This window comes from Kryptolebias marmoratus, linkage group LG4 (assembly GCF_001649575.2).
Source record: "Kryptolebias marmoratus isolate JLee-2015 linkage group LG4, ASM164957v2, whole genome shotgun sequence".
NCBI classification, from domain to species: Eukaryota; Metazoa; Chordata; class Actinopteri; order Cyprinodontiformes; family Rivulidae; genus Kryptolebias; species Kryptolebias marmoratus.
Genome location: NC_051433.1, coordinates 1,651,523 through 1,677,007, shown reverse-complemented (window position 1 = coordinate 1,677,007; position 25,485 = coordinate 1,651,523). Strand labels below are relative to the sequence as shown.

The window sequence follows — 25,485 nt, the reverse complement described above, 5'->3', positions numbered from 1 at the left end:
CATTTTGGCTTCGGTCGCTGCTCCTGCACGCTCCCGGCATTCTGATGTTAACAGGAAGTGACGTCACGTGTCTTCTTTCTGAGTTATTTGGGCTTATTTTGTATTCCACGCTACACAAACCCACAAAGAAGAAACTAGACCACAGAAACGGTGGAGAATCACTTTATAAACAATAAATATTGGGTTAAAGTTGCGGGAAAGTTGCCAAAAGCTGCGATTTCGCAGGGTTTGCTTGATTGTGAGTTAATAGTTGCAAAATCCTGGAGGGTCTGATTATAAGTATGACAGCTCTATGATTTATATAGATTTTAATCACACTTTATTCTTCTATTTTTGTCACGATGTTGAATCCACATCTCCAGAACCTTCACTTGATCACAAGCAATGGTTAAAACATGACTGAACTGGCATTTAAATATCTGTAGCTGCTTTTATTCAATCACAGTTGAAGTTTTATGCATTTTTAAGATTTTATCAGAGAATGTTCAACTCTTTTTTTTTATCTTTTCCCCCTTAAAGAAGATTAAAACAGAATAAATGCTGCATATGATGCACATCAGGAGAAATGTACAGTATGAGGTAAAAACAGACCTACGTGTGATGGGAGCTTCTGTTAGAGATGAGCCGAGGAGATGATAAAGAAAATAAGAGCAGATCTATTTTCTTTTTGATTACTACTCTTCTCTGAGATAATAAAGTCTGTCTGCTCCCACCTGAGCCCTTTTTATTCCCACCATCTCTCTGCTTTTGTATATATGACAGCTAAAATATTTCACATTCAGGTCAGTCTGTTACATCAGGAGTTAAAGGCCTGGCATTTATTGAAGGAATGAATGTCGCCTAAACTTCAAACTAAGCTTTTATTATTATTATTATTAAGGTCAAGCAAAATTAGCATAAATAAAAGGAGAATATATAAAATTGAATAAAATGTGAGTTGAGACCATTTCCATTTGCCTTTTTGATTCTACTTAATTTCACTTTGACTTTGGTTTAACAGTGAGACACTGGGCATCTTACCCTGAAGATAACAGTTAATTATCAACAATCTACATCATATTTGTTAAAGTTGTTGAAAAGAGTAAGTTTAACAAGCAACAACTTGGAGAAATAAAGGAGCCAAAGGTCCCGAACAACAAAAGACCTGAATAAAAAAAATCAGCCCGACAGTCCTGGTTGTGCAGCCGTTCAGCGACTCCATTGTTTGGCATCACTGTTTGCCATCTCCGAGCTCTTACAGACATGATAAATCAATAATAAACGAAAGCTGCGTCCTCTGTGGGTTTCTTTCAGTTTGTCTGCCTGCCTGCCACAGGTAAAAATATCACGTAATTGAGCGATACAAGATATTGATCTCAGAAAACACTGCATGAAACATTGAAAAGCACTTTTAAGACACTGCATACTCTCAGCTGTCTGTCCTTGAAATCGTCTTTTCAAAAAGACAAAGTAAGACTGGGAGCAGCCTTTGTGTTACTTTGTCTCCTTCACATACCTTTTTTGTAGTAAATATACCTCTGTCTGCCCTTGTCACTGTCTTTTTTTGTTTCTTTGAAGACAACCTTGTTTTTTGCCGGTGGTGGAGATTCTCTAAACAGTTTTCTTAGTGGCTCTCTAAAGTCACTCCGTTTTACTGCCGCCTTTCCTTTTTTTATTCATGTTGTTTGTTTTGTCTTCTTTAAGGTTTGTTCGTATGTTTGTTGTTTGCTCTTCATTCTCTCCTCATGAATCAAATACAGCTTTCTGTGAGAATTACAGGAACTGACGAACCCAAACCCCAAATAAGAACCACATTACCATCTGCATTATTTGAATAAAAGCTTCAATCTTTTAGATTCAAGAGAACAAAATGAAAAATCTGCTGCTTTGGTTTTCATCTAAAAGTCGTGGACTCTTTATAAGCTGGTCTTGGATGTGACTTGATCTCAGTTCTTCAAGTTTTGGTCTCGACTTGAGTTCTCACTATCTTAAACCTGGTCTTAATACCAGATCATGCTGGTCTTAATCTTAATTTAGCTCCTTAATCCGCTGGACAAGACTTGGCCTCAACCTCTAAAGTCTTCGTTATCAGCTGGTTTTGACTTTATTTCATTCTTTCACTCTGTCTTTGTGTCCTTGCTTCCCTTGGTGTCTGATCTTTCCTCACTTTGCAGATTGTTTCCGTGTTAATGGCTTTGATCCTCGCTGCTCGTGAGCGTTGGTTCTGCTGAGTCTGGGGTTCAAATCTAATAACATGACAACGATTACTGCAACAGCCAAAAGACCTGTTTGTGTTTGACCATGTGTGGTTTTATTGCTGCGAGGTCTTTGGGTTTGTCATTCTTACACCAGAGCTGAAGCACAAATATCAAAGTTATAAATTTCTGTTTGTTACTGAAGCTTAGCAGCTGATAAAGTCAGTAAAGATCAGGAATGTTGTTGTTTAGGTTACATCCAATAATATATTTTTATGCTACTGTTGTGTGTCCTGCATCAAATATCCGTCCACTAATCCACCTGATTTAATCCAACCAGCAGTGGGGACAGAATGGCATAAAATTACTGTTTACTAAAAATATGAAGCAATGATGAGTACTTTAAAGAACCATGAGTGTTGGACCTTTACTGGAGAACATACAACACCTTCAGAGTTCTCCTGCCTTGAACCTGAGTTTATAAAATACATCTTTAGATTGTCAAATCTTAAAATGTTGCAGCCATTTGGCCCGAACTCCCTGTTTAAGGTTATTTTCCATTCATTACTCCGATTCATCCACCAGAAACTTGCAACAGGCTACTAACTGAGGCGGTACATTCATTTAATCTTTTTAAGAAAGAAGTCCTAAATGAACTGAGCCGGTTTTATAAGAGTCAGGACGGGAGGATGTTGTGGTTTTAAAGATAAAATGTGTTTAAAAGACAATAAATATAACGACAAAAACATTATTCCTCAGAAAGGTTTTTAATTTTATGAAAAGATGAGGCTCAAAGTTGTTTTTTTATGGATTAATGTCCTCAACTTAAATAAAATTAAATCAGTTTGTTTTGTTGACTTTTATTGTTTTTCTTTGCAATGTCTCATTTAATTTATGAGCTTCCAGAGACGCAAGATTATTAAATCTATACGTAGGTGATCAGAGATGGATTAAGACTCGTCCCGGTCCAATCTCGTCCCATCTATAAATCATCAGAGGTGTGGATTATAACGTTACCTTGTCAATACAGAGATGATGAAAGAAGAAGCTGAAGCCCTGATTCCAATCCAATCACGGCTCACCCTGAGATCTATGAGCTGTCAGGACTATGGACTATATGACAACTACGTCTAAATGGAGGTGGAGAGGGTGAGAGCGGGGGACGCTGTGCCAATCCAATCTCGTCAGAGCAACAAGCTGTCAAATGTGGGTTACGCTCTATGACAATCTTATCAACCACATCGATATTAAGGAGGCAGAAAAAGGGATTACATGATGACTGTATCTCTGAGATACAGAGCAGAGGCTTATTTCCTTCTGCAGGCATGTAAATCTGGTTTTACACACAGAGATACGATCCTGAACACAAGAGCTGCTAGAAAGAAAGGAAATCTATTAAAGCTTGTTTTTATCTGATATTTTTATGTATTTAATTATTCAAGATGTAAAACTCTGTGTTTGTATTGATGTGGTTGCACTGAAAGAACATAGTAACAGCTTCCAGTTTCTTTCTGACGCTGCTGCTGAGTCACGGTGAGTAATGAACACAGGAGTGAGCCAACGCAGCCTCTCCAGTTTCTCCTCGTTTCATGGCACTCCTTCAGGGAAGTTCTTTAATGAGGTCGGATCTGTGCTACCTGGTGCTCCTACAAACATCAGTTTGATGGTCAAAATTAAAAACATCTCAGTCGAGTTTTAACCAACCAGGTATTGGTGAAACTCATGATGAAAAAGTGACGTTTTTGTCTGTTATCTTTTAAAACTTCTCAGTTCGCCTCAGAACGGCCACCAACGCTAACAGACTGTAACAGCTCTCCGTTAGAGCTATTTCTGTGTTGCTGTGGCGGCCATCTTGGACTGGGCTGACTCCAAATGAACATCCGATGATTACATTATCACCCTTCTTTCACCTTTCAGAGGCTGGATTAAAACACTGACCTTTCAAAGACAGAGAAATGTCTGATGTAAAACTCTTAAATTAACCTTTCCACACCACTGTTATCCATTTAAAGCACCTTCCACGGATGTAAACAGTGAATTACTGGTAAAAGATGGCTTTCTTAGTCTTTTGACAGTTATATTGTTGTATTGATTCCTTAATATCTCCAACTGCAGCTAAATACGCCGCATTAGAAGAGCTAACGAAATTAAAAAAAAAGTTCTGGAGACAAAGCGGCAGATAATTTGTTCCTGTCGGACCTGATCAGATCTGCAGCTGTCAGAGCAGAGAGCTCTTCATCACTCGCCCGCGATGAGGACGGATCACAGGCCGTGACGGCTATCACGTTTGACAACCGCCACCCACCACCGACGGATGAGACAGATAACTGACACGAGGCGTGCATCCTGAGAGCGAGACGGAGCCGAGTTAAAGCCCGTTTGATGGTATCGGATCTCAGGGTGAGGCTGAGGAGTGACAGATTTCTACTGCAGACACCGAGAGGAAAGAAAGTAGACTCGGACGATGATGATGATGATGATGAGGATGATGATGCATGGGAGCTGTAATTGATGTGATGTGGACAGTTTATATCAACCAATAAAGAAATAAACAGATAATAATAGAAATCTGTTTCTTAGGTTTATAGAGCTGGATCTGACAAAGCTGTCAAAGAATTACAGGTAGGAGTGAAATTAGGTTTATTTATTCTATTTATTATTTAATGAACCAACAAAGGTTACTGTAGACTGCCTCTTTCTGTCTGTAGGTGCAGGCAGACGACTCATCTATCTGCAAACACTAACATTACAACTTCAACACAACACGTCGATTCTGTTCTGTATGCAGTTCATTTTATTTTATTTCTTTAAATTAGACAAACAGCAGTGAGACATTTTAAATATTTTACTTCCAATCACCTGGACCTTCCTATACATGTTCGAAGTGATCCTGATCAACAGTTCTTCAGACTTTCTGAAGGTTTTTGGATTTTTTTTTGTTAACCAATGGACTGAGTTGTGTCAACATGCAACAAAGAGCTGAGCTCTGGCTGTTGATGACAAACTGAAGGAGTTTCCAAAACGGTCCGAAACGTTTGTGAAAGTTCTCCGTTTCCTCGTGCTCGCCTTGCTGGAATTTTGAACAAGCAATTTTGTCTTTAAATACTGAGTCACCGCGGGCGTCTGGAAGTCATCTAGAACCCTCCTTGGATTTGGTTTCCACCAAGCAGAAAATGTGAGACAACTTCAGGTGGCCTCTCACGTGGCTGCAACCTTTGCAGACCAAAGGAAGCTGAACACAGTTTTGCAAACCGTGAACACAAACTAGCTGCACGGTTTGCTGGTCACTTGGTTGCAAATACTCTGATTTTCTTGCACACCTCCTCCGACATCATATCCACCTCGGCAGTTTTAAAACCCCCCGTGAACATTTTGAGACATTTTGGAGACTCCCTCATGAATGCTGATGGTCGCAGCTCAGGGACACAAAAACAGACTAAACTGCAATTAAATTTAGACATGATTAAGATTTATTCTTTTTGAATAAGTTGCATAAAGAAAAATGACACAATATTTGTAGAAATTTAAAGTATCTGAAGTTATGTGTGTAGGACATGCTGTAAGTACCAATTCAGAGGGATTCCAAGAGGAAATTTGCATATTTACTCTTAATTTTGTGTCTCCAGTTTGTCTCCAACCCATTCATCCTCTCTTTGTTACCAGCAGCCCATCATTGTTCCTGTTTCTTTAGTTCATATGAAAAATCCCAAAGAACACAGATTGACAGAAAATATGATTTTAGCTCCAACAAGCTGTTAGCTGAAAACTTGACATCCAGTAAAGACTTTTAGACAAAACTCTTCTGATGAAGAGAGGTTTTCTTTGGTAAAACATCCTAAAAATGATCCGATACAAGGAGAGAAAAAGCAGCCGAACGTCCTTCAGACTTTCAGAAAGTCTGCAGAACTATTGATCAAAACGATCATATTAATCCAATAAAGTAGTGTTGAATATTTGCAACATATTTCAGATTCTGGCAGATGTATCGAGTTTAAAATGAAAAAATGGAGAAAAAGCCCTCTTTGGCTTGTTAAATAATTTGCCTCGCACTGAATTTTTAATGCTGCTTTGGTCAAACTACGCCCAATAAACAGTCGTGTCAGTCAAACGAGGAGAAGAGAAATGATGGAGGCGATTCAAGATGTAGACATAAAGTAACGAGAAAATAAGAGAAAAAGTGTGAAAAATACTGTGAGGGACAGCATGAGCATTAGAAAGTGAGACTGTGGGCGAGATATAGAGGGCAGAAAGGGCAGATCTGTGAGAGAAAGCGAGATGAATAGACGGGCTGTCTGATTGCCATTTGGCGTTTGACAATTGGATAGAAACCCAGCTGGGGTCACGTCAAGTTACTGCGTCCGCCAACTCACATGGATGGAAGGAGGGATTTAAAGGAGAGATCAGTCATCAACATTCTCCACTAATGCAGAAAATGTCAAATTCTGATCAGATTTAAATATGTATTTTTATACAAATGTAGGTGTTAATGGCACATGGCCAAATAATGCCTTCAGTTTCTTAATAATTTCTGGTTATAAAGAGAATTAAAATCAACACCTTTATTATTTTAAGTGATTTACCTCCTGAATGTAAATATACTCTTCAAATAATGAGCCAAACTTATTGAGCAGCCGTCTGAAACTGAAAGCAGCATTTCCTGAAGGAACGTCGGCCGTTTGGATGCCAAAGCGACGAAGATGTGGCACGATTTGATCGTGATGAAGATGAGTCTCAGCTGCCCAACCATCCATCCATGGTCGGGTCAGGGAGGGAAACCCAGACCAGAGGAGATCATCTACATCTTTTAAATCCTTTTTGAAGATAAGATTGTTGTTTAACGGTGTTTTACGTCTGCCTCTTGGTCAACCAGGTGCTGTTTCTAAATGTGCTTTATAAATAAATTTAATTAGATTTTTCCTCAGACACTCTCCAGCTCCTCCTGGAGGATCCAAGATGCTCCCAGGCCAGAAAGGATATATAATCCCACATCATCACACTCCTTCCTCTGTGCTTCATTATCAAGACTATCAGTTCCCTCATTCCTGCCATTCATTGTGTCTTTATCAAGGTTAAACACTGAGGTTTTGTGCCAAAGAGCAAACAGAGACGTTCCCATCAGACTGACAGTGTGCTAATCTTTCTGCAGGTATTGATTTCAGAGTCATGTAAGCAGTAAAACTGTGGCTCTGATTAATGACAGAGTCGCTTCTTCTCCTTCTGATTGCAGCCACCATCGTGTCTTATATTTCTACTTTCCCACTAATCTTCATGTTTCTATCAAAGTCATGTATTTCAGCTCCTCTTGAGAGTGAAGGAAACAGTTTTTTTATTAAAAGCCAGGATGCAGACATGCAGGTAAAATCTGCCCAAAGATGTAAACCTGGAGGAGTTCTGGTCCTCACAGATTATTTAAGGATTGTAGATTTATATTTCTACTTTAGAGTCTGCATTTTTAATATTCTACTTGTTTTATGGTTCAAAAGAAAATGTAATAATGATACTTTAATGGATCATGTTGACATTAATTTAGCCCAAATTAACTCTAATTGGTTTGATTGTCATGATGGTCGTCCAAGCCTTCATTCAAGTTTATACTTTGATGCAGAAAAATAAGAATGACATCTGAAACCTACCAGTAGGTAAGGCAGGGTCCATGGTGGGTTTTTCCCAGGAGTTGACTTGTTCCCAGGTGAATCCATTGGTTCCTAGAGACACGCTGTATCCGCAGCTGCTATAGGACTCTTCAAACGTACAGCCGCCTAGAGACAGAGAAGACTTGTAAGACTACATATGATAATAAGGTCAGGGTTTATTAGTCGACACGTTCAGACTTCAGTCCAACTAAGATCTGTTAAAAAATCTCACTTTTCTATTCTTTAGCTTACATAATGTGATCTCCAGCAAGAGGCTGTTACAGATTAATAACAGTACATATTCTAATGCTAAGCTATGCTAACGCTCTGCCTAGCATTAGAGCTGCGAATCAATCGTGAATTCCTTTGAAACCATAAATAACAATTTCATGCGGTTGCTGTTGAGCACATGTTCCATTATTAGCGTGTACGTGGCGCTGTAAGAGTGCTGACAGCGTCCGCACCGTGTTTCCTCTGCCAACAGTTTCTGCTTCTCAGTCATTCCACAAACGTAGAGCGAGTAGAAACTGAACTCTGAGCTGCTGTTGGGAGTTTGGTTTGGAGAACAGGAGGCAAACTGCAGGACTGAGATCAGCCAGCGAGCAGAAGATGACCTCAGAAACCGACGTTCAGACATCTGCTGAACACCACAGACAGGCTGCAGCAGCGTCACACGGAGGAACAAAAACAGCAATGTAACTTTTCCACCCCTCAGCTCAATAAATACCCAAAAAAGAACGTTACATAATATATGTCACAAAACCTTTTACAACATACGCTTCATTTACTCATACTTTGATCACAATGTCAAAAATAACAGAAAAAATGAGCTGAGAAGGTTGGCTTTAAATAGCTAATGTTGACCTTAACTGAAGTGGGATATTGTTTGATTTATTAGATATATCTAAACTCATGGTTATGATCCAGGCCATACTAAATGTCTTCAAGGTTTGATGTTGTTTAAAACACAGTCGCTAGCAGCTAATTTGGTAACATTAATAATAAAATACTAATTAAGCTCTGTGTCGTGTCGGAGTTTATCAGAAAAGGCTGAGCGGGAGACAGAGAGGGGAGAATAAAGCGAGAGGCTGATGAAGAGAAAGCTTTAAGTGTCAACATGATTAAGTCACAGTTTCTCATCATTATTTCATGGCCCAGCTAAGACACATTTTCCGCTACATTAGCTTTCTCCGTTAGCCCCGAGCGCTCCATACACATCCTAATTAGACATATGCTTTGACACACAACCATTTTAATTTGTTTTGAAGTATTTGAAATAGGAGAATGTCCTTGTTTCATTCAATTAAATCAAATAAAGCTTGATTTTTCTTTTCTTTTGTTTCTGCCTTTTTGTTCCTGTCTCCGTTTTAGGACTAAACATGAGATCAGACCTCGTGCCAACATTTAACTTGAAGATTAAAGTTATTCCTGAACACACAGCTAACCTGAATCCTGATCTACTGGCCAAAGCAGCTCATTTTCAGCCGACTCCGTTCTGCTGATAGTCGAAGGGCAAACGGGACGTTTATTTCTCTGGAGGAATAGAAACTATAACCACTTAGCAGTAGTAAGCACAATTTTCTTACATTATTAAATACAACACCTCCCATTATTGTGACCTTGATGCTTGTAGTTGGCAGCACTACAGTTTCATATTTATGTGACATTTAAAGCAAACGTTTTATACGATGAAATTATAGCCTATAGATGCATGTTTACCAGCTGAATGTAATCAGTGTCATCTCTTAAACTATGGCTGAAAAAATAAAAGATCAAACAGTTGTTTCTGTGAAAAGACGGTGCTGATGGGTTTTTTTTTTATTAGATGGCAGAAAACACCAAAAATCAAACAGAATATAATAAGAAATCAATGTTATAATAACTGTTTGTGTGGCATATTTCCAGAGTTTTTCTACTCCAGGAGTGAACGAGTTTAAAAAGTCAGAGTTTCAAAACCACTAAAATCGTTATTGAAGTTTAAACCTGTTTTTTAACGACATGCAGGAAGCTGCAGGTCCATTAAATCAAACCTTGGTCTGTCTGTCACAGGTCTCTCTGCACCCACCCTGGCAGAAACTCAGACTTTAATTATTTAATCAAACACACTGAAACTGCATGGAGGAAAAATAAGAATCAGTTTGTACCCAACTGGTACAGAAACAACAACCTCTGTGGATGAAATAATAACCACCGGGCATGAGGCGGGGGTACGGTTTGACCCGCATCCTTTGCACAGACGGTCCGGGGTTCTTCCTTTAACGTGGAACGTAACAGAGAACTCTCCCTCCCCTTTCAGTCGGCGCTGGCTGTCAGTCAGCTGTGTACGATGGCTGAAAGACGGAAACAAACCTAAACTTCTTTGTCTTACTGTTTGTCATCTGTTTGGACATTATTCTGGTACAAAAAGTCCCCCACGGTGGAGGCTTGGCTGACTTGGACACCAACAAACAGCCACCCATCTCTCATTTAAACATCTGTGAAGAGGATCAAGTTTACCTCATGGAGAAAACACACAACACCAACTACATCCTACACCATGAGAATATTCGAGAATGTTTCAGTCTAGTTTCATTTAATAAAGAGTAGATACCGACTCTGCAACAGCTTGGCTCCTTCTACCTAGCTAAGTTGAAATAAACATGTTCCACTGGCGTAAAAAAGGACATTTCTGATCTAACTTTGATTACCAGTCTTCAAGCGACACTAAAGTCAACAGGGAAATGAAAACAACCCTTCTTCTGTCTGCGTGCTCTTGGAAAAACAACCCCCAGCAATGGGTGAAAACGAGAAGAACACTTTTTTTTTTAAAAAGATTTTAAAATAGCAGCTATGAATTAATCAATACTGGGATAATTAGCAGTTATTGCCCCCTCGCTGTTCAGTAATCTCATTAGAAATGAAAAGAAATCAAAGTGATCTCATTAGAAAAGAGCTACAAACAGGGAAAGAAGGGGGGGCTGTGGGGAATCCATCAATATTCAATATCAGCTCTGCAACTTTAAACACACGATCGGGGGAAACAAGAGCCGAGTGGCTCACAGGAAAAGACAAGTTGGTGTGTTTGGGTGTCCCTCTGTACAACACACCTCTGCCCTGCACACAAACACAATTACACACCATTTCTGCACCGTGGAAATATAACCCTGCCTTTCTGCAGGAAGGTGTTTGTGAGCAGCCATGGGAAAAAACACAAAATGTTGTGGATGAATAAGTCTTTGGAGTTGAAACTTTAAGTGTTTGAATTTGGAGGAGAGTTTATTATTGTGACACCAATTTAACTAGAAGCTCTTCATCTCTACCAATTAAAATTACTGCAAAGCCATATAACAAAAAGAAGTCTTTGGGGATGAGCTCCAGCCCCCGTCGAGACCCTGAAATGGACAAAAACGGACAGAAAATACAAAACAAGAACTGAAACTCAACAACTGGCTTATTACTGGCTTTCCTTTCAGATGTATTGCTTATTTTAGACAAACAAATCTCTTATATTCACGTTTCTGCTGCTTCTCTGCAATTAAGGAGAGCAATCCTGCAAATATGAACAGAGTCAGTAGCATCAATTCAGCATTTGGAACTGCAGCAGGAAGACGCAACGACAGTTTTAACCAACAAAAAGGACACAAGTTCAGCTGTATTTAACACAGAAAAGGTGCTTTTTAAGTATTTTTCTGCTGCTTTTACACACCTTATTCTGATGTATTTTTTAAAAAAGAATCCTTCCAAAGCAGCAATTTTTAGTAAATTTATGTTTCTATTCATTGTAAGCATTGCATTTTATGTCTGTTTGCAAATTTAAAGTTTTTGGCCTTTAGATTTCATTGATTTTTCATCAAATGAATCATTACAGTCAATATCAGCCCCCATGATAAATGTAGCCCAAACCATCCACATTTGGCTTTTTGCTCATGTTTAAAAGAGTCATTCTTCACCAGAAAACGACTTATTATAGCCACTTTTTATATAAAGTGCATGGTTCTGTCACATACAGCTGCAGCCAGATGTTTTCACTCATTTTGGGGCATTCAGTTATTTATTTCAACCATTCTTTTTCCAAGATGCAACCTGTACAGATTACAGAAAATCCTTAATAAATTTAAACTTCTGCCCCCAAATCTAAAATAATCTAAAATAAAAGTGACATTCAGGTCCAAGATGAGTGGAAATTTGAGCTTTTTGTCTTTATTGAAAATTATAGATTTAAAAAATTTTCACTGACTGAGCCACACAAAGGGAAACTGGACCCAGGGTTAGAAAGGCTTTTAATTACAATTTTGCTTTTCCATTAAAAGAGGTAATGATTGTCAACAAATTAAAGAGTTATAAATAAAAAAGGCTGCAGTTAAAATGCAATTTGTTTTTTTAAGTATTTACTTTCACATAATAAATGAAAATGTGGCAACTGATCCTTTTCACAGAACAAAATCAAATTGTTAAATCTCTTCAAAGTCATAACTTTCTAAATGTAAGAATAAGTCAACGTTTTGTAAACCAGATTAATTTCTACTGAGAATTTGTGTAGTTTGTGGTTTTTTTGTATTTTGAAATAATACCATCCTCCACCCTAAAGTCTTACTGATATTTTTAAGTATCAGTTTGTTTAAAGAAACTAAAATATTGTCAGTAAAATCAGCCTGACTACTTTAAATAAAATAAGAGCCGACAGCCAATAGATTTCAAATTATTAAATAAATTACTTTGATTTGCTCATTAAAAAGTATAAATTCAAGCATTAGGATGACCAAGAAAGTGCAGAATAAACAGGATGAAAATCTTTAAAAGAACAAGAGAAATTTGATTCAAAAATGAAGCTTTTCAGTGAATTTAGCTTTAAATGTTTCTATAAATACAACAAGTCCGACGCAGCATATGATCACATTAGAATATAAGCAAGAAGCTCTGCAGCCATTAGGAAAATGATCAAATATTTGTTAAATTATTAATGCATATTCAGTTTTAATTGGCACACAGGTTATTGGGCAAATGAGCACTTAAAAAATAATCTTCTGCCCGAAGTCCCATGTGGTCCAATCGGACGGTTCGGCAGACAACATCGATCAAATTAACTCCACGCCCTCCGCCCAACATGGCCTCCATCCACACTTCTTTAGGCCGAATCGTGTGAAGCTTTCTGTCCCCCCGAGGCTCGACGCGAGGCCATTAGAGGCTTTCATGTCAGCCGGAGCGAACAGGGAGCGACAGGACCGACGGAGGGGGGGCCGCCCGAGGCCAGCGGCTTTAAAGAGTCTGTTTACTGCTCACTTAGATCACATCTGAGGATCCTGAGCGTGTTGGAGTGTGTCAGCGTGTGCAGGAGCAAACCGAGGCTGCAGATCCTTCAAAACACTTCAATGAAGGAGCTTCAGAAAGCCTTCAAACTCAAATTTTGTTGCTTTTGTAATAAAATCCCTGTCTGATACAACAGTTTCACTTATAGATAAAGGAAAACAATCATTGTTTTGCCTTTAATAAGTAATAGGTTTGTCTGTTAGCAGGATGATGAACAGATTTTTATTAGATTTTCAGGAAATGTTGAGGTTGTCACAAAAAAATGGACTAAATTTTGATCTAATCCGGATCAAACTGTTGGTGGTTTGTTTTCTCCGACTGCTTCTTGTTGGCTCCTGAAATCTGCGGTGAGGAGACTTCCTACGACTTTTACACTTTTTATTTCTTCTATTTATCAACAATGCCATGAAGGCGGGTAATCATGTAACTGCCTCTGTCTGCTGGTTTTTTCTCTGCTTTACAAAAAAATCTCATAAACATCTGGACTCATTTTATTAGAACGTTTAGAAAGTAATCACTCGATGCACATCTGCAGCTGATTAACTTTTGGAGTCGACCCAATCCAAGATGGCCGCCACAGCTAATGGAATTTATGAAACTCAAATTGTCTGTAAGTCAGGTGTTAACAGATCTCTGTTTAAAACTATGGCATGGAAAGAGACAGTTTAATAAAGTTTGTTTTAGCAATTTAAAACAAAACTATTTCCTTTTAGCTCCTAAAATATTTATTCTTTGGGTGACACATTTTTTTTTGTTAAAACCTGTTTTTAAAATGGTTTATATTTAGTTTAGTAGTCGTTCTGTTTTCAGTTTGAATGTTGTTTCTGGGTTTAAACATCTGGATGTTCATTTCATCTCGTCGTTAGCTTGTATTAAATCCACTGTCAGCTCACAGGTCAGGATCTTTAAATGTTTCCATTTAGTCATTTAAAACCATCTGTACCCAGTCTTACTCGCTCTCACCCCCCCGAAGGCTAACAGAACTACAAACCATTATTTCCACTCCAATAAGCCTGGAAAACCGGAGTAAAGAGGCGGTTTGTGGGAAAATGGACCAAAAAGTGATCTGAGAGGAAGAACCAAAGCTGGAGGAACTTGTGTGGATCGGATGGAGGCGATGAAAAGTCATCTGTACGTTTTAGGACATTAAACAGAAAATAACTGGTGTATAATTAAAGGAGTGACCCTTATTACAAGTTAAATATTATTCTTCCATTTTCATCAGTCTTTTTTAATCCTTCTCCTTCCACAGCTTTGGGAAACGTGGCTCAGATGGCAGCAGCGTGTTCTGACTCTTAGTAGTGACACAACACACAGCGTAGAGGAAACTGTAAAAAAAAACTGTCTCTATAGACATAAAAGATATTTAGTTTTTACTCAATCCGAGTTTAAGATCGATGGTTTTCAGAGATTTTACCACCAAACTTGTGAACCGAACTAAAATGTCTGCAAACAAACTCTTCATATGAAACACTTCTAACTCCTCTTTTACGTTTTATAGATCAAAATGTTTGCATTTTGTAAGCTTAGGTTACTAAAAAAAGAAAGTCCCAAATTACTGTTGGCCTTTAGAAAAGAAAAGTGTTGTATGTTGGGGTTTCTAGTTTGTTTTTAAACCCGGAGAATGGGACCAAACAAACAGAGTCGCTGCAGAATTTATTTATTTTCATCTGTCCTTTACTGTGTGTCAGACAGAGAAGGAAGTTTAATTATCTGTAACATGAATCAATCTTTAGTTCTGCATGAAAGAGCCCAGAAAGACGCTTCATACTTCATCACCAAACACGCCGAAGACACGCAGCAGCCACACGAACGTCCAAACCCGTGTCTGCGCTTAATGAAACCCGCTCCTCTGGACAAAACTACAAGGTGGAAGCAGACGCTGTCAGACGCTGTCAGACACAGCCAGGCACTTCCTGTTTGAAATGACAGGTAACAGCGAGCAGTCGAGGTGAATTACAGCAGAAGAATTTGACGATTGTTTGTACAACTGAGTTAACTCTGCGTGGCTTTTAACCAGAAAGCAGCAGGACTGTAACCTCAGCCGGACACGCCTCAGAGAAATACTTCAACTACGATCATCTGATCAGCGGGTGGCAGGCAGATCTCATCTGTGACCAGTTTGTAATTTGTTTCCATGTTGTTGTTTAGTTAACCTGAAATCAGTGAAGCTCGAAAAGGCAGAACTATATAAAATTAAGCCTCATTAGAGACAGTGTTTCACTCCTTCACGTTACTTTCAAAGGTGTGGGTTGTAGCTCAGAAGGGAGAATAAAATATACATTTTTTCCTCTGTATTAAAACTTAAAACAGCAGGGAGGTTAGATCTCATTAACACCCTGCAGGTTGGTTCAAAGACAGGAGATGGGAAGAAAAACACAACTTTCTTAACTAAATCAATCATAATTAGTGTCATAAATGTGTTTATTTCTCAATAACATTCCAGATTTCTATTAGTTTCTCATTTCAGAACAAAAGTTTAAACAATCCAAATGTGAGCATGTTTAACACATGAACGTGTCTCGTTAGAGGGGTTCAAAAATGTCCTGAAAAGGTGTTTTATTTACAACCCTTGTCTGTTCCTGCAGCAGAATAAAAAGAGAGGAACTGCCAGACGCCAGTGTTTCCTGCTGCTTCTTCTCTTGTTGGGTTTTGGACATAAACTGTAAACAGCAGCAGGTGTTTGATACAAATCCTGTTATGTCTCGATGCAGCGGCGTATTTCTGAGAGAATATCCAGGCTCGAGTGCTAACTGTCTTCCCTCTGTCCTCCCAAACATCCCAGCCTTGTAAAAAATGTCAAAGCAGGTTGGATTCTTTCAAAGTGCATCTGGTTTCACCACTTCATCAAGCTCCTAACGTCAAAGAGACTGAATGCATGAGATTAACTGGTCAAGGCTACAGTTTACTGCTTTACTTTAAGCCCCTCAATACAAAAACACGGACATGAAGGTAAAAGACAACGTTGATGAAAATCTGGCAAAGACAAACTAAAAGCTCATCTATGATTACAGAGACATGATCCCAAACAGGTGGGATGATTCTCTAATTAGAATAAAATGAGCAGAAATCACAACTAAAGGATGAAGTCAAACTTTCATCACAAACAGAAACAAAAAGGAGGACAAATTTAAGAAACACAACAGGAAACAAATCAACAAATAAAATCAAACTAAACCCAAAACAAGCAGCAAGGAATCAAATAAACCATAAAACCATAAACCACTGATCCTCAGAGCGGCCCTGACACAGACCTGACACAACAACCAATCAGAACCTTTGAAACGGGCCCTGGCAGATAACAACACACCTGTTACACATTTAAGACACTTTAATCCAGCTGCACACACTCTCTGAGGTGCTCATTAGGAGAGGCAGCAGGTCCAAACTTCCCTCCAGCTAAACCACACTGATGACAGCGTGGGTCATCAGCCCCNCCTCCCCCCAGCCCGGTCCTCCTCTTCCTCACCTTTGTCCCTCTCACTTCACACTCCGCTGTCTTTTTTTCCCCCCTCCTGCTTTTTGCTCACCACTTCAGTGCTGTTCAGTTTCTGCCCCCCCCTCCTGGTTTCATCTCCGTCATGCACTTCCTGTTGACCTGCTCCTCTCAGCTGGTTCTGCCTCATTCTGCAGTTCTTTCCTTCAGTAATTCATTTTGCTCGTCTCTCTACAATCCAGGCTCGTTTGCCAATGAATAAAATGAAATATTTAAACTAAAATTATTACAATAAGTGGACGAATGCATAACGAGACAGACTGTGTCTAAGTAGTTGTGTAATGCAGTAAAAGATGCATCTTATTCTGTGTTTTAATATTTAGACAAGTTTTGGTGGATTAAACAGAAAACTAAGATGACTTTATTAGGTGTTTATTCAAGTTTTGGTCAGTTTTAAAACTCAAAAACTCGCAGGCATCAAGTTAAAACTGCGTGTTTCATCACTGAAACACACAGAAGGCCAAACATGCGCGCCCTGCCAACGCGCTGCTCTTCAGCTCATACATAATTTCCCCTAAAGCAGAAACCAGTTTAATCCCTGTAAATATTCAGAGCAGAAATGTGTAGGTTGAAGTGGTCCTTCACTCAACACCTCTGCCAGGACTGATGCTTCATTTAAATTAGCTAACGGCACCGCTGAGCGTTTGGCCTCCTCTTCACAAACTGAAATATTCACAGTTGTGGGTTATTTGGGTTCTTTTTCAGCTCGGCTTTTTGTCCGCGCTGCCCTGGACTCGTCTAGACTGACTGATGGCTCTTTCTGACCGGTTCTGATAATCGTATTCAATGCTTCTGATCAAGTTTCTGTTCCGACAAATATATTCTGTCTCCGCATTAACCTTTCATTCATCTGCATAAAGTACGGGTTCAGATCCAAGATGTGCAAAGAAAGGGCACCGAATCTGCTCGGACTTCTAAACTGTTTCATATTTCAGCGTTTTTCCTTAAATACCTCAAACAACAGAGTGGGTGGACTTTAAAGACAAAAGTCAGGCAGTTTTAGTGATTTTAAATGATCTGTGGCAGAAGGAGGTTTTGTTAAGAACCACAGTTGGAGAATAAAACAGAATTTATTCCACTGATAGTTTTAAAAACTAATTACGGAATAAGAACATCTTTAAAAAGTGATAAAACTGCTCTTCAAATTCCTTTCCATCAACAAAATGTGCAACTTTTTACTTCACTCCAAATTAAAAACTCAGATGAGCAGAAAAACATAAAGTGTAAACCAATATTTTTAGGTTTACCTTCATTTAAAGACATTTAACGTAACATCTTTGTAAATTTGAGCAGATGTTTGGTTTTATGAGCTCTGTAATGATAACCACGCAGCAGAATTGAATCCACTAACTAGAGGTTTACAGATTAACCCCGGCTTACCAATCTGCTCCACTTTCACACGTTCACACTGATCTTTAAGATCGACTGCCACACACACTTATTGAGGACCGACCCTCAGAGAGACATAAATAGACTCAATTTATTGTTTCTCTCCTCTGTGTGAGAGATGGATCATTATCTGGAAATTTATGGGCAGAATGAGCCACAAGTCAAACTATGTTTTAGTGTCTTTGTCCATGTTTTACTCGTTTCTGTTCTTTATTTGGTTTGGAAACAGAAATCTGTTAAAACGGCTTTGCTGTATTTTAATTTTCTGACTCAGTCTGTAGCGCTCCTGCTAAAATGAAACGGTGAGCTGTGCCCACTCTTGCGGCCCAAAGCAACAAATCCGCGGCGAAGCAGACGAGGAAAAGTTCACGTTTTGGAGTTGGCCTTGTGCAGATCCTTGTTCTCATCGTGTTTTGAACTCCTGAAGTTTTGATTTAATTTATTTGGTTCCATCGCCTGCCTGCCTCCAGACTGTTGGTTTCATTTGAATCAGTTTTCTCTTATGGCATCTCCATCAAACTGTAGTCTGTAGATTAAATATATCTATATATAGATATTAGGAAAACATGCATATTTGATATTCCTGAAGCTTCCAATCACGAGCCACATTTTCCTGACTCATCCCTGCTTTATTTCAGCTACATTCTTCTAAATCAACTAATTGTGAATGAAGATAGAAGGAATCCAGCTGGTATAATATTCAGTTTGTCTCAGGGATTTATTGCAACACTTTGAAAATTATAATGTTGCTCACTGATATTGTAATAACAATATTTAGATTTATTCTGCAGCCCTAATGAAGACTTGAGCTTAAAAATGGTGCAACTTTTTAAATTAAGAACTTATTCATGTTTGTGTGAGTCTTTTTATCTCTGAACACTGATTTTCCTGAAATATGTAATATGTTGTTTTTTCTTTTCTCATTTGCACATCATATAAGAGTGGTCCAGGATACATTTCCCTGGCTGTTGTTCTTGTACAAATATACATGAGGCAAATAAAGAACCCTGAATCTTGAACTTTAATTGTTTCAGCACTAGTTAATATTAAATGTCTGGGAAATGTAATTCAGTTAGGAATTCATTACAGCACCTTAGCAGGAATACAAACAAACACACAAAAGCAACAATATGTGTCATTAGAGACTAAGATTTCCCTGCAGATGTGGGGCTCATTGTGAGTTTTCACCACCTGAGGTCATATTGTTGAAAGCAGGTCAGCTTTTCACCCCGACTGCAGAGCAAGGACATGCATATCGAAGGGCTCCGGGGTGTGTGGTTGTGTCTGTGTGTATTTATAGGTTTGGACAGGTGCACGGCCCCCCCAACACCCACCTACCCCCCTACTCTTCATCCCCGTCCTGATTTTGTTTGTGGATATGTGGCTGTGTCTCTCAAACGGTGTGTTTTCTCCCTTGAGCCTGCCTTTGGCCTATTTCAGACTGAAACATGACGGTTTTTTACCCCCCTGAGAGTCCGCTAACCTGTTAGCGACCTTGAACCGACAAACAACCTGAAGCTGAAGGGCCTTGATTTTAGATGAAGCAAAGAAGGAATCATCTATGTTTCTTTTTGCAACAAACTGAATGTTTATCTCTAAATTAAAGAGCCGAACATCCAGAACAAGGCAGCCAGACTCTCAGGCCTCCAGTTTCTGTATAATCAGAGAACTCGCCCCGTGTTGTTCGCTTAGTTGGTCGTATTTTCCCCCAACAGAAGCTTCATTATACCCTCCTTTTGTATCCCTGTCTTTCTGCATTAGTGTTGAGGCTAAAAAATACAAGACAAGATGGGGCCATAATATTGACAAGCTTGTGCTCCTTCATTTGAAATGCAGGCCAGTGGCCAGAACGAAGAGCGTGATTAATGAGGCTCCCAGTCAGAGATGCTAATCACCGACAACCACACTCTTCAACCAGGACCTGCGTGTGTGACCGGACTTGTTAGTATCTTTCTTTTATGCTACACCGACACTTTCTGCCAGTAGGAAGAACAAAACAACAAATACAGCTGGGTAATAAAGGAAATGCACCAACATCGCTCTTCTACATTCAACTGCAGGCTCCCGACGCTCTGTGAGGAAGGAAAAACAGGAGATTGTGATTTTAAAGGTTGTTTTTCTCAACAACCTCCTAAATAATCACTGGACAGAAATCAACATTACTGATCTTTACCCTGTTTCTATTCTTCTTACATTTAAAAACCTTAAAGTCAGGTTGGATTTAAAAACAAAATAAAAGTAAAGAGGACCTCGATGGGGATTCTGTCTGGAAACAAGCAGACTTCAAGTCTAGCTAACATTTTACTCATGACTGAAATTACTGAATATTCTGTGCAGCTTGGGATACACTAATACAAATATTAAGATCAAGATTAGCTTTTAAAGTTTGCTCCAAGCAGAAACAGTTAACAGAAGGTTAGCTAACGTCTTGCCTTCGTTAACAACTCATCAAAGGTTTGGAGGCTCTTCCTATTCCACCTGTTTGCTGTTTTTATCTACACAACTAAATTTCCCAAAACATACTCAGAACTTCAGTGACAACTTGGTAATTCAGCAGTGCTAGCTTAGCTTTCAGCTACTGCTTTCCTTCCCCTTCCCTTTAATTCAGTTGTTTGACTGGTTTCTGCCACCTTCAGTAGGAAAGGTAGGTAAAATGGGTTTAGACTTCCTGTTGGATCAACGATCCACCCATCAGCTCCAGGTGTTAGCCTGGGGTCGATCAGAAACAGATCCAGTTAGCAGGTCTCAGAGTCTGATTGGATGACAGTCCCTACATATTTCCAACCCTTTTCCTGCACTTAGCAACACATCTACTGTGAAAAAGTTAAAAATCAAATCAAAATGCATTCCTGGAGGTCAGAGTGGGCGACATACAGTAAATAAGCTGTTAGAGATAAAATTTTTTAAATAAAAATCGAGGACGGCAGTGAAAGGGCCGCTGGCTCGTGACCCAGAGAGAGTTCGTTTAGTTCGTTTCAAAGCAGTCCACTGTGCTCCAACTAGTTTCGGTTGTTTTTAAAGAAGTGTTTGTGCGCGTGGATGGGAGGAAAACTGGAAGCAAGATGATTGACAGCTGGCCTGGACAAGGGTGGTCGGGTGGAACAGAGCTTCAACACGGCCCAGCAGACACAACAGGCCTAAACACATGAGCATAGAATCACTTTAACACACACACACACACACACACACACAACACTACAGGGACCTCTCCTCACCTCAACTTGTCTCCCTTTGACAGCTTTCAACCGTGGTCAACACATGGACACATTCACACACATGCAGAGCACGCAAACACACCACAGTGAACTCCTGACAGATACATCCTCCAACTCTCCGTCCTGTCACAGCTCTGGCTGCATCGCCACATACGGATGGACATGACCCCCAACACACACACACACACACACACCGGGCGGTCGGTCGGTCGGGTCAACGGTACGAGCCACCAGAACAGATTTCCTTGTAAAAGCTTGAGGATATTTTCACCTCCTGCTGTTCATTTGTTTACAGCTGCACCAAAACTAAACACACAAATCTCCTCAATGCATTTACAATAACTTGGAGAGTATTTCTGCAATTAAAGAAACAATCAATCAGGTGTGTTTTGTTAATTATTAAACAGATCAGATGTTATCTCTACAAAGAGGAATAAATCGATGTAAAATCTGAATTAATACTCGACTGCTCTACTGGTGCACAAGCACCTTAATGACTCTCTGTTATCTTCATAATCGCTATAATTACAGCAAATATGCTTGGATTCAAACTTCTTTTGACTGTAGGAATAAATAGTTATAACTACATTAACGATGTAAAGCACAAAACAAAAAACAGGCTGGGTCCAAACAAGAAGCACAAATTCCAACAAATACAGGGAAATACCCATGAAGCACCAGGAGGTAGAGATAATGTCAACATAAAGACATTCAAATCTGGAGGAAGAACTTTCTGAGCATGACTAACGGTGCAATAAGTCAGACTTTCTGATTTGGAAAAATCAGCTGGAATTAGACCAACCCAAGCCCAAGATCCAACATGGATGATCCACCTATAAAAATCTAGGATAGCTGCATGAATAAACTTCTTATTTTCCTTTTATTTCACTTCAGATAAAGCTCATTTTGCAAAAATCTGTGCATGAATGTGAAGAGGGCCTGTGAGTTTGGATAAAACCTGTGTTGCAGATGACTTTAAACACCTAAAATCAAAGGTCAAAGGTTAACCTTTCAACCATTTACTCTGATGTCTGCTGCCCACCGCTGCAGAGTTTAATTGTTTCTTTTTGCACTCCAACACAACAGATAATGGTATATATTTAGCATCGTGCCCCACTGAGCTTTACAACTATAAATATTTCACATTTATTCCAGCTGAAAAACAGTAAGGTTAATAACGTAGAGATTGTTTTTTTTCCTGATCTTGACATAAAACCAGTAATTGCAACAATATTTCTTACGTCTAAAACTACTATTATTCTTCACCACATGCAGCTTGACAAGCAGCTAAAAGGTTAAACTACAATAAAACTCACAACTCCTACTCATGTTTCTATTCTTTCTTTTTATTTATTTCCGTATCCATTCCTGACAATGATTTATTTATGGTTATTTTTCTAATTAATATAGTATCCTGGTAACAGTTTGTCTAGTTTACTGCAGCTCTCTGGGTTAATTTAATCCTATTTAAATCATATATAAAGTCAGCTAACAGATCCCATAACGCTCTGCTAAACCACGGCCTTCTTAAAGTTTCCGTCCATGGTTAGAGCGGGAAAACTTTATTCTGATTTTCCAGTTTTAAAGGATCATATTTGATTTAATTATTAAGTGATAGATGCTTTTAAATGGCAGCTTTAAGGAATAAAAGCCACAAAAACAAGTTTGGCAGCTGCGACTTGATTAAAATCCAAATAAAAGGCAGTATTTTGTGCTGTCTATCAGTGACAGAAAGGCACCAGAAGCCTTGAGAAGCTTTTAAAAGAAGCCCTTTCTTTTAAGGGTTAGAAAGACAACAAACTGAGCTTTCAACTCCACCTCCACCCCCACACGTTAGCGTGAACATTACTTTCCTTCAAAGGGCTCCGCGGAAGCCAGGAATATTTACATCCTGCTAATTTAATTACAGTTACAAACTAACCCATTAGGATGATTTATTATTTGAGAGTTTGAAATCAATGAGGCTTCTCTGGCAACAACCGGGACGGTTTGGGGTAGTTTGGGACGTGAAAGTTCCTATTTTAGACTGAAGGTCAGTGGCGTGGAATAAACCCGGGGCTCGGTGTGTGTGAGCAGGTTTTCAGCCTCATTAAACCTCCATCTCTGGACAGACAGGGCTTTCTTCTAGCAGATGTTTTCACAGTCATTAGCTGCTTAGCATCCAACCATGCTAACATGCTAACAACATGATAATGATAGCATTTCATCCTAACCACTGTGTTTTTCTTCTCATTGAGCTTTAAACTTTTATTTAAAGCACTATTAAATGTCAAAGGAGAAGCTCTGCTTTTAGGCTTTTCAGCACATTTTACGGGGAATGTTTAGCTTTTAAACACAGTGAAAATGCTAAAAAAATTCTGTTGCCAAACCAAAAAAACAGAACAGAACATCAAGAAAGTTTTGGGAAAAACTTCTTTGTTTAAACACATTCGGCTCAGTCTGCAGAACCATAGCTTTTATTTTCCTAATAATGTCTCTAACAGAACCTACAGAAATGTACAGGGATATAATGTCAGCAAGCATCCTGCCTCTGAGGTCTTTAATGGTTTAATAACCGTGCTTAAATGCGTTTTCCAAACTAAGAACCACTCAGAGGAATTACTGCGTCAGATCAGGAGATCCAGACTGAAATGATGCAAAGATAATTAGCTGAAGCTGTCAAAGCTGTCAAAACAGGACCAGTGGCAGCAGCGTTTCGTGCTATTAATTAATATCCAGGTGCAGATTAAAGAGTGGAGGTGAAACGTATTTTCCTGCTCCAGAACACCAATAAAGTTTCATCTCTTTTGGGTTTTGGACATGCCAGTTTGCAGATCAGAAGCAGGAAAAGCAGCATAGTTTTAAAAATAAAAGGTAAAATGTGTAATTTTCTCAACAACACTGATCAAGGCTCGTTTTCTAAAAGACAAACAGAAAACCTGGAGGCTTTTCCTCATCTTCTGTCTTTGTTGCAGGTAAATAAAAATATAAATAAAAAAGAATCAGATGTTTTTTTTCTGCATTTCAAATCAAATCTAATAATAAAGACGGATGCTCTAAGTCTATTTTAAAACCTTTAATTTCTGATTTTCTGTCATTTATCTCCCCTAATCTCTCCACTTCCGAACAGATTAATTAGTTTGGTTATTTTTATATTTAAAAGATCAATTTGTCAATGTCATTTCTGTATTTATGTTTTCCTTTATTGAGTCTGAGAGCCGGGCTTTGTCTTTGTTATTGGATTTCATGTTAATAAAGTTTCTCAGTTAATTTGTTGCTTCTGTCATATTTTGTCCCAAATGTCTCGTCTCCACAGAGACGGCAGACAGAAGCTTCTCGGAGTTTCTGCTTCTCATTCAAACACAAAAACTTTATTGTTCTCTTTAACCCAGATCAGAATCATTTAACTTCGACTAAAAAGACTTAATTAAACCAGCGTTTTTTAACTCTCAGCTACTACCACCTAATCTCACCTTAATATTGGTAATAATGACTACATTACGGCTGTTTTTATGTTTGTTATATCTGATTAGTTCTGGTGGCCATCTTGAACTGGATTGATTTGAAAAGCTTCATCCAGTTTTACTTTCTGAGAGTATAAATAAAACCTGTTCGGGGCTTTATGTGATATTTTTCAGACAAACAGACTCAGGCGATTACATTATCGCCTGCTGGGTGATATTTAAATACCGTCAGGTGGAGTTATTGTTCAGTAGAGGTAATAACTGCAGCATTAGGGAACGTTAACAGACTAAATTATACGTCATGATGCAAACATAAAGGAATGAAAAGTCTCCCAGTCGGTGGGTTAAAACACATAAAGACTTTTTTTGTGTTGGAACGATTCAAAAAGCTCTTTTCCCTTTCACTCGCTGTAATAATAAGCATTTTCAGAATAATAAACTGAAAAACGTAAATCATCTCGTCAAACAATTATGAGTTTTGAAACACGCACGTAAAACTTCTGAGAGAGTGAATAACCAATCAGGACTGAGCGTCCAGTGGAGCGGAACAAACGGACAGGAAGCCGGACGACCCCACGCCGGCGGTTTGAGTCACAACCATAATCGTTCCTGAATCCATCAGCATAAAGAGACATCAGAACCCTGCCGGGTCCAAACACACACAGGTGATAATAACAGGACAAGAACCAGGAGGACTTCCTCCATTAACACAGAGAGCAGTTTGTGTTTCTATGAACATATTAGCTTTTATTTTTAATATGATTACGGTACCTGTGAACTCGCAGTGGGCTCATTATGTATGACGGCAAAACTATTTAAATGTTGGACTTTTTGTTTGTTTTATTTGCT

The 25,485-nt window shown here is 38.9% G+C and overlaps 1 protein-coding gene across 12 annotated transcripts in view; it reads right to left on the bottom strand.

The window, feature by feature from the left end:
• ptprt (protein tyrosine phosphatase receptor type T) overlaps positions 1 to 25,485 on the bottom strand; it is a 302,555-nt gene that overhangs the window by 257,368 nt on the left and 19,702 nt on the right. For all 12 annotated transcript variants that reach the window (XM_017429237.3, XM_017429238.3, XM_017429240.3 and 9 more), the window contains exon 2: positions 7,808 to 7,933. In XM_017429237.3, the coding sequence (XP_017284726.1) occupies positions 7,808 to 7,933 (126 nt within the window). The remainder of the gene's footprint in view (positions 1 to 7,807; positions 7,934 to 25,485) is intronic.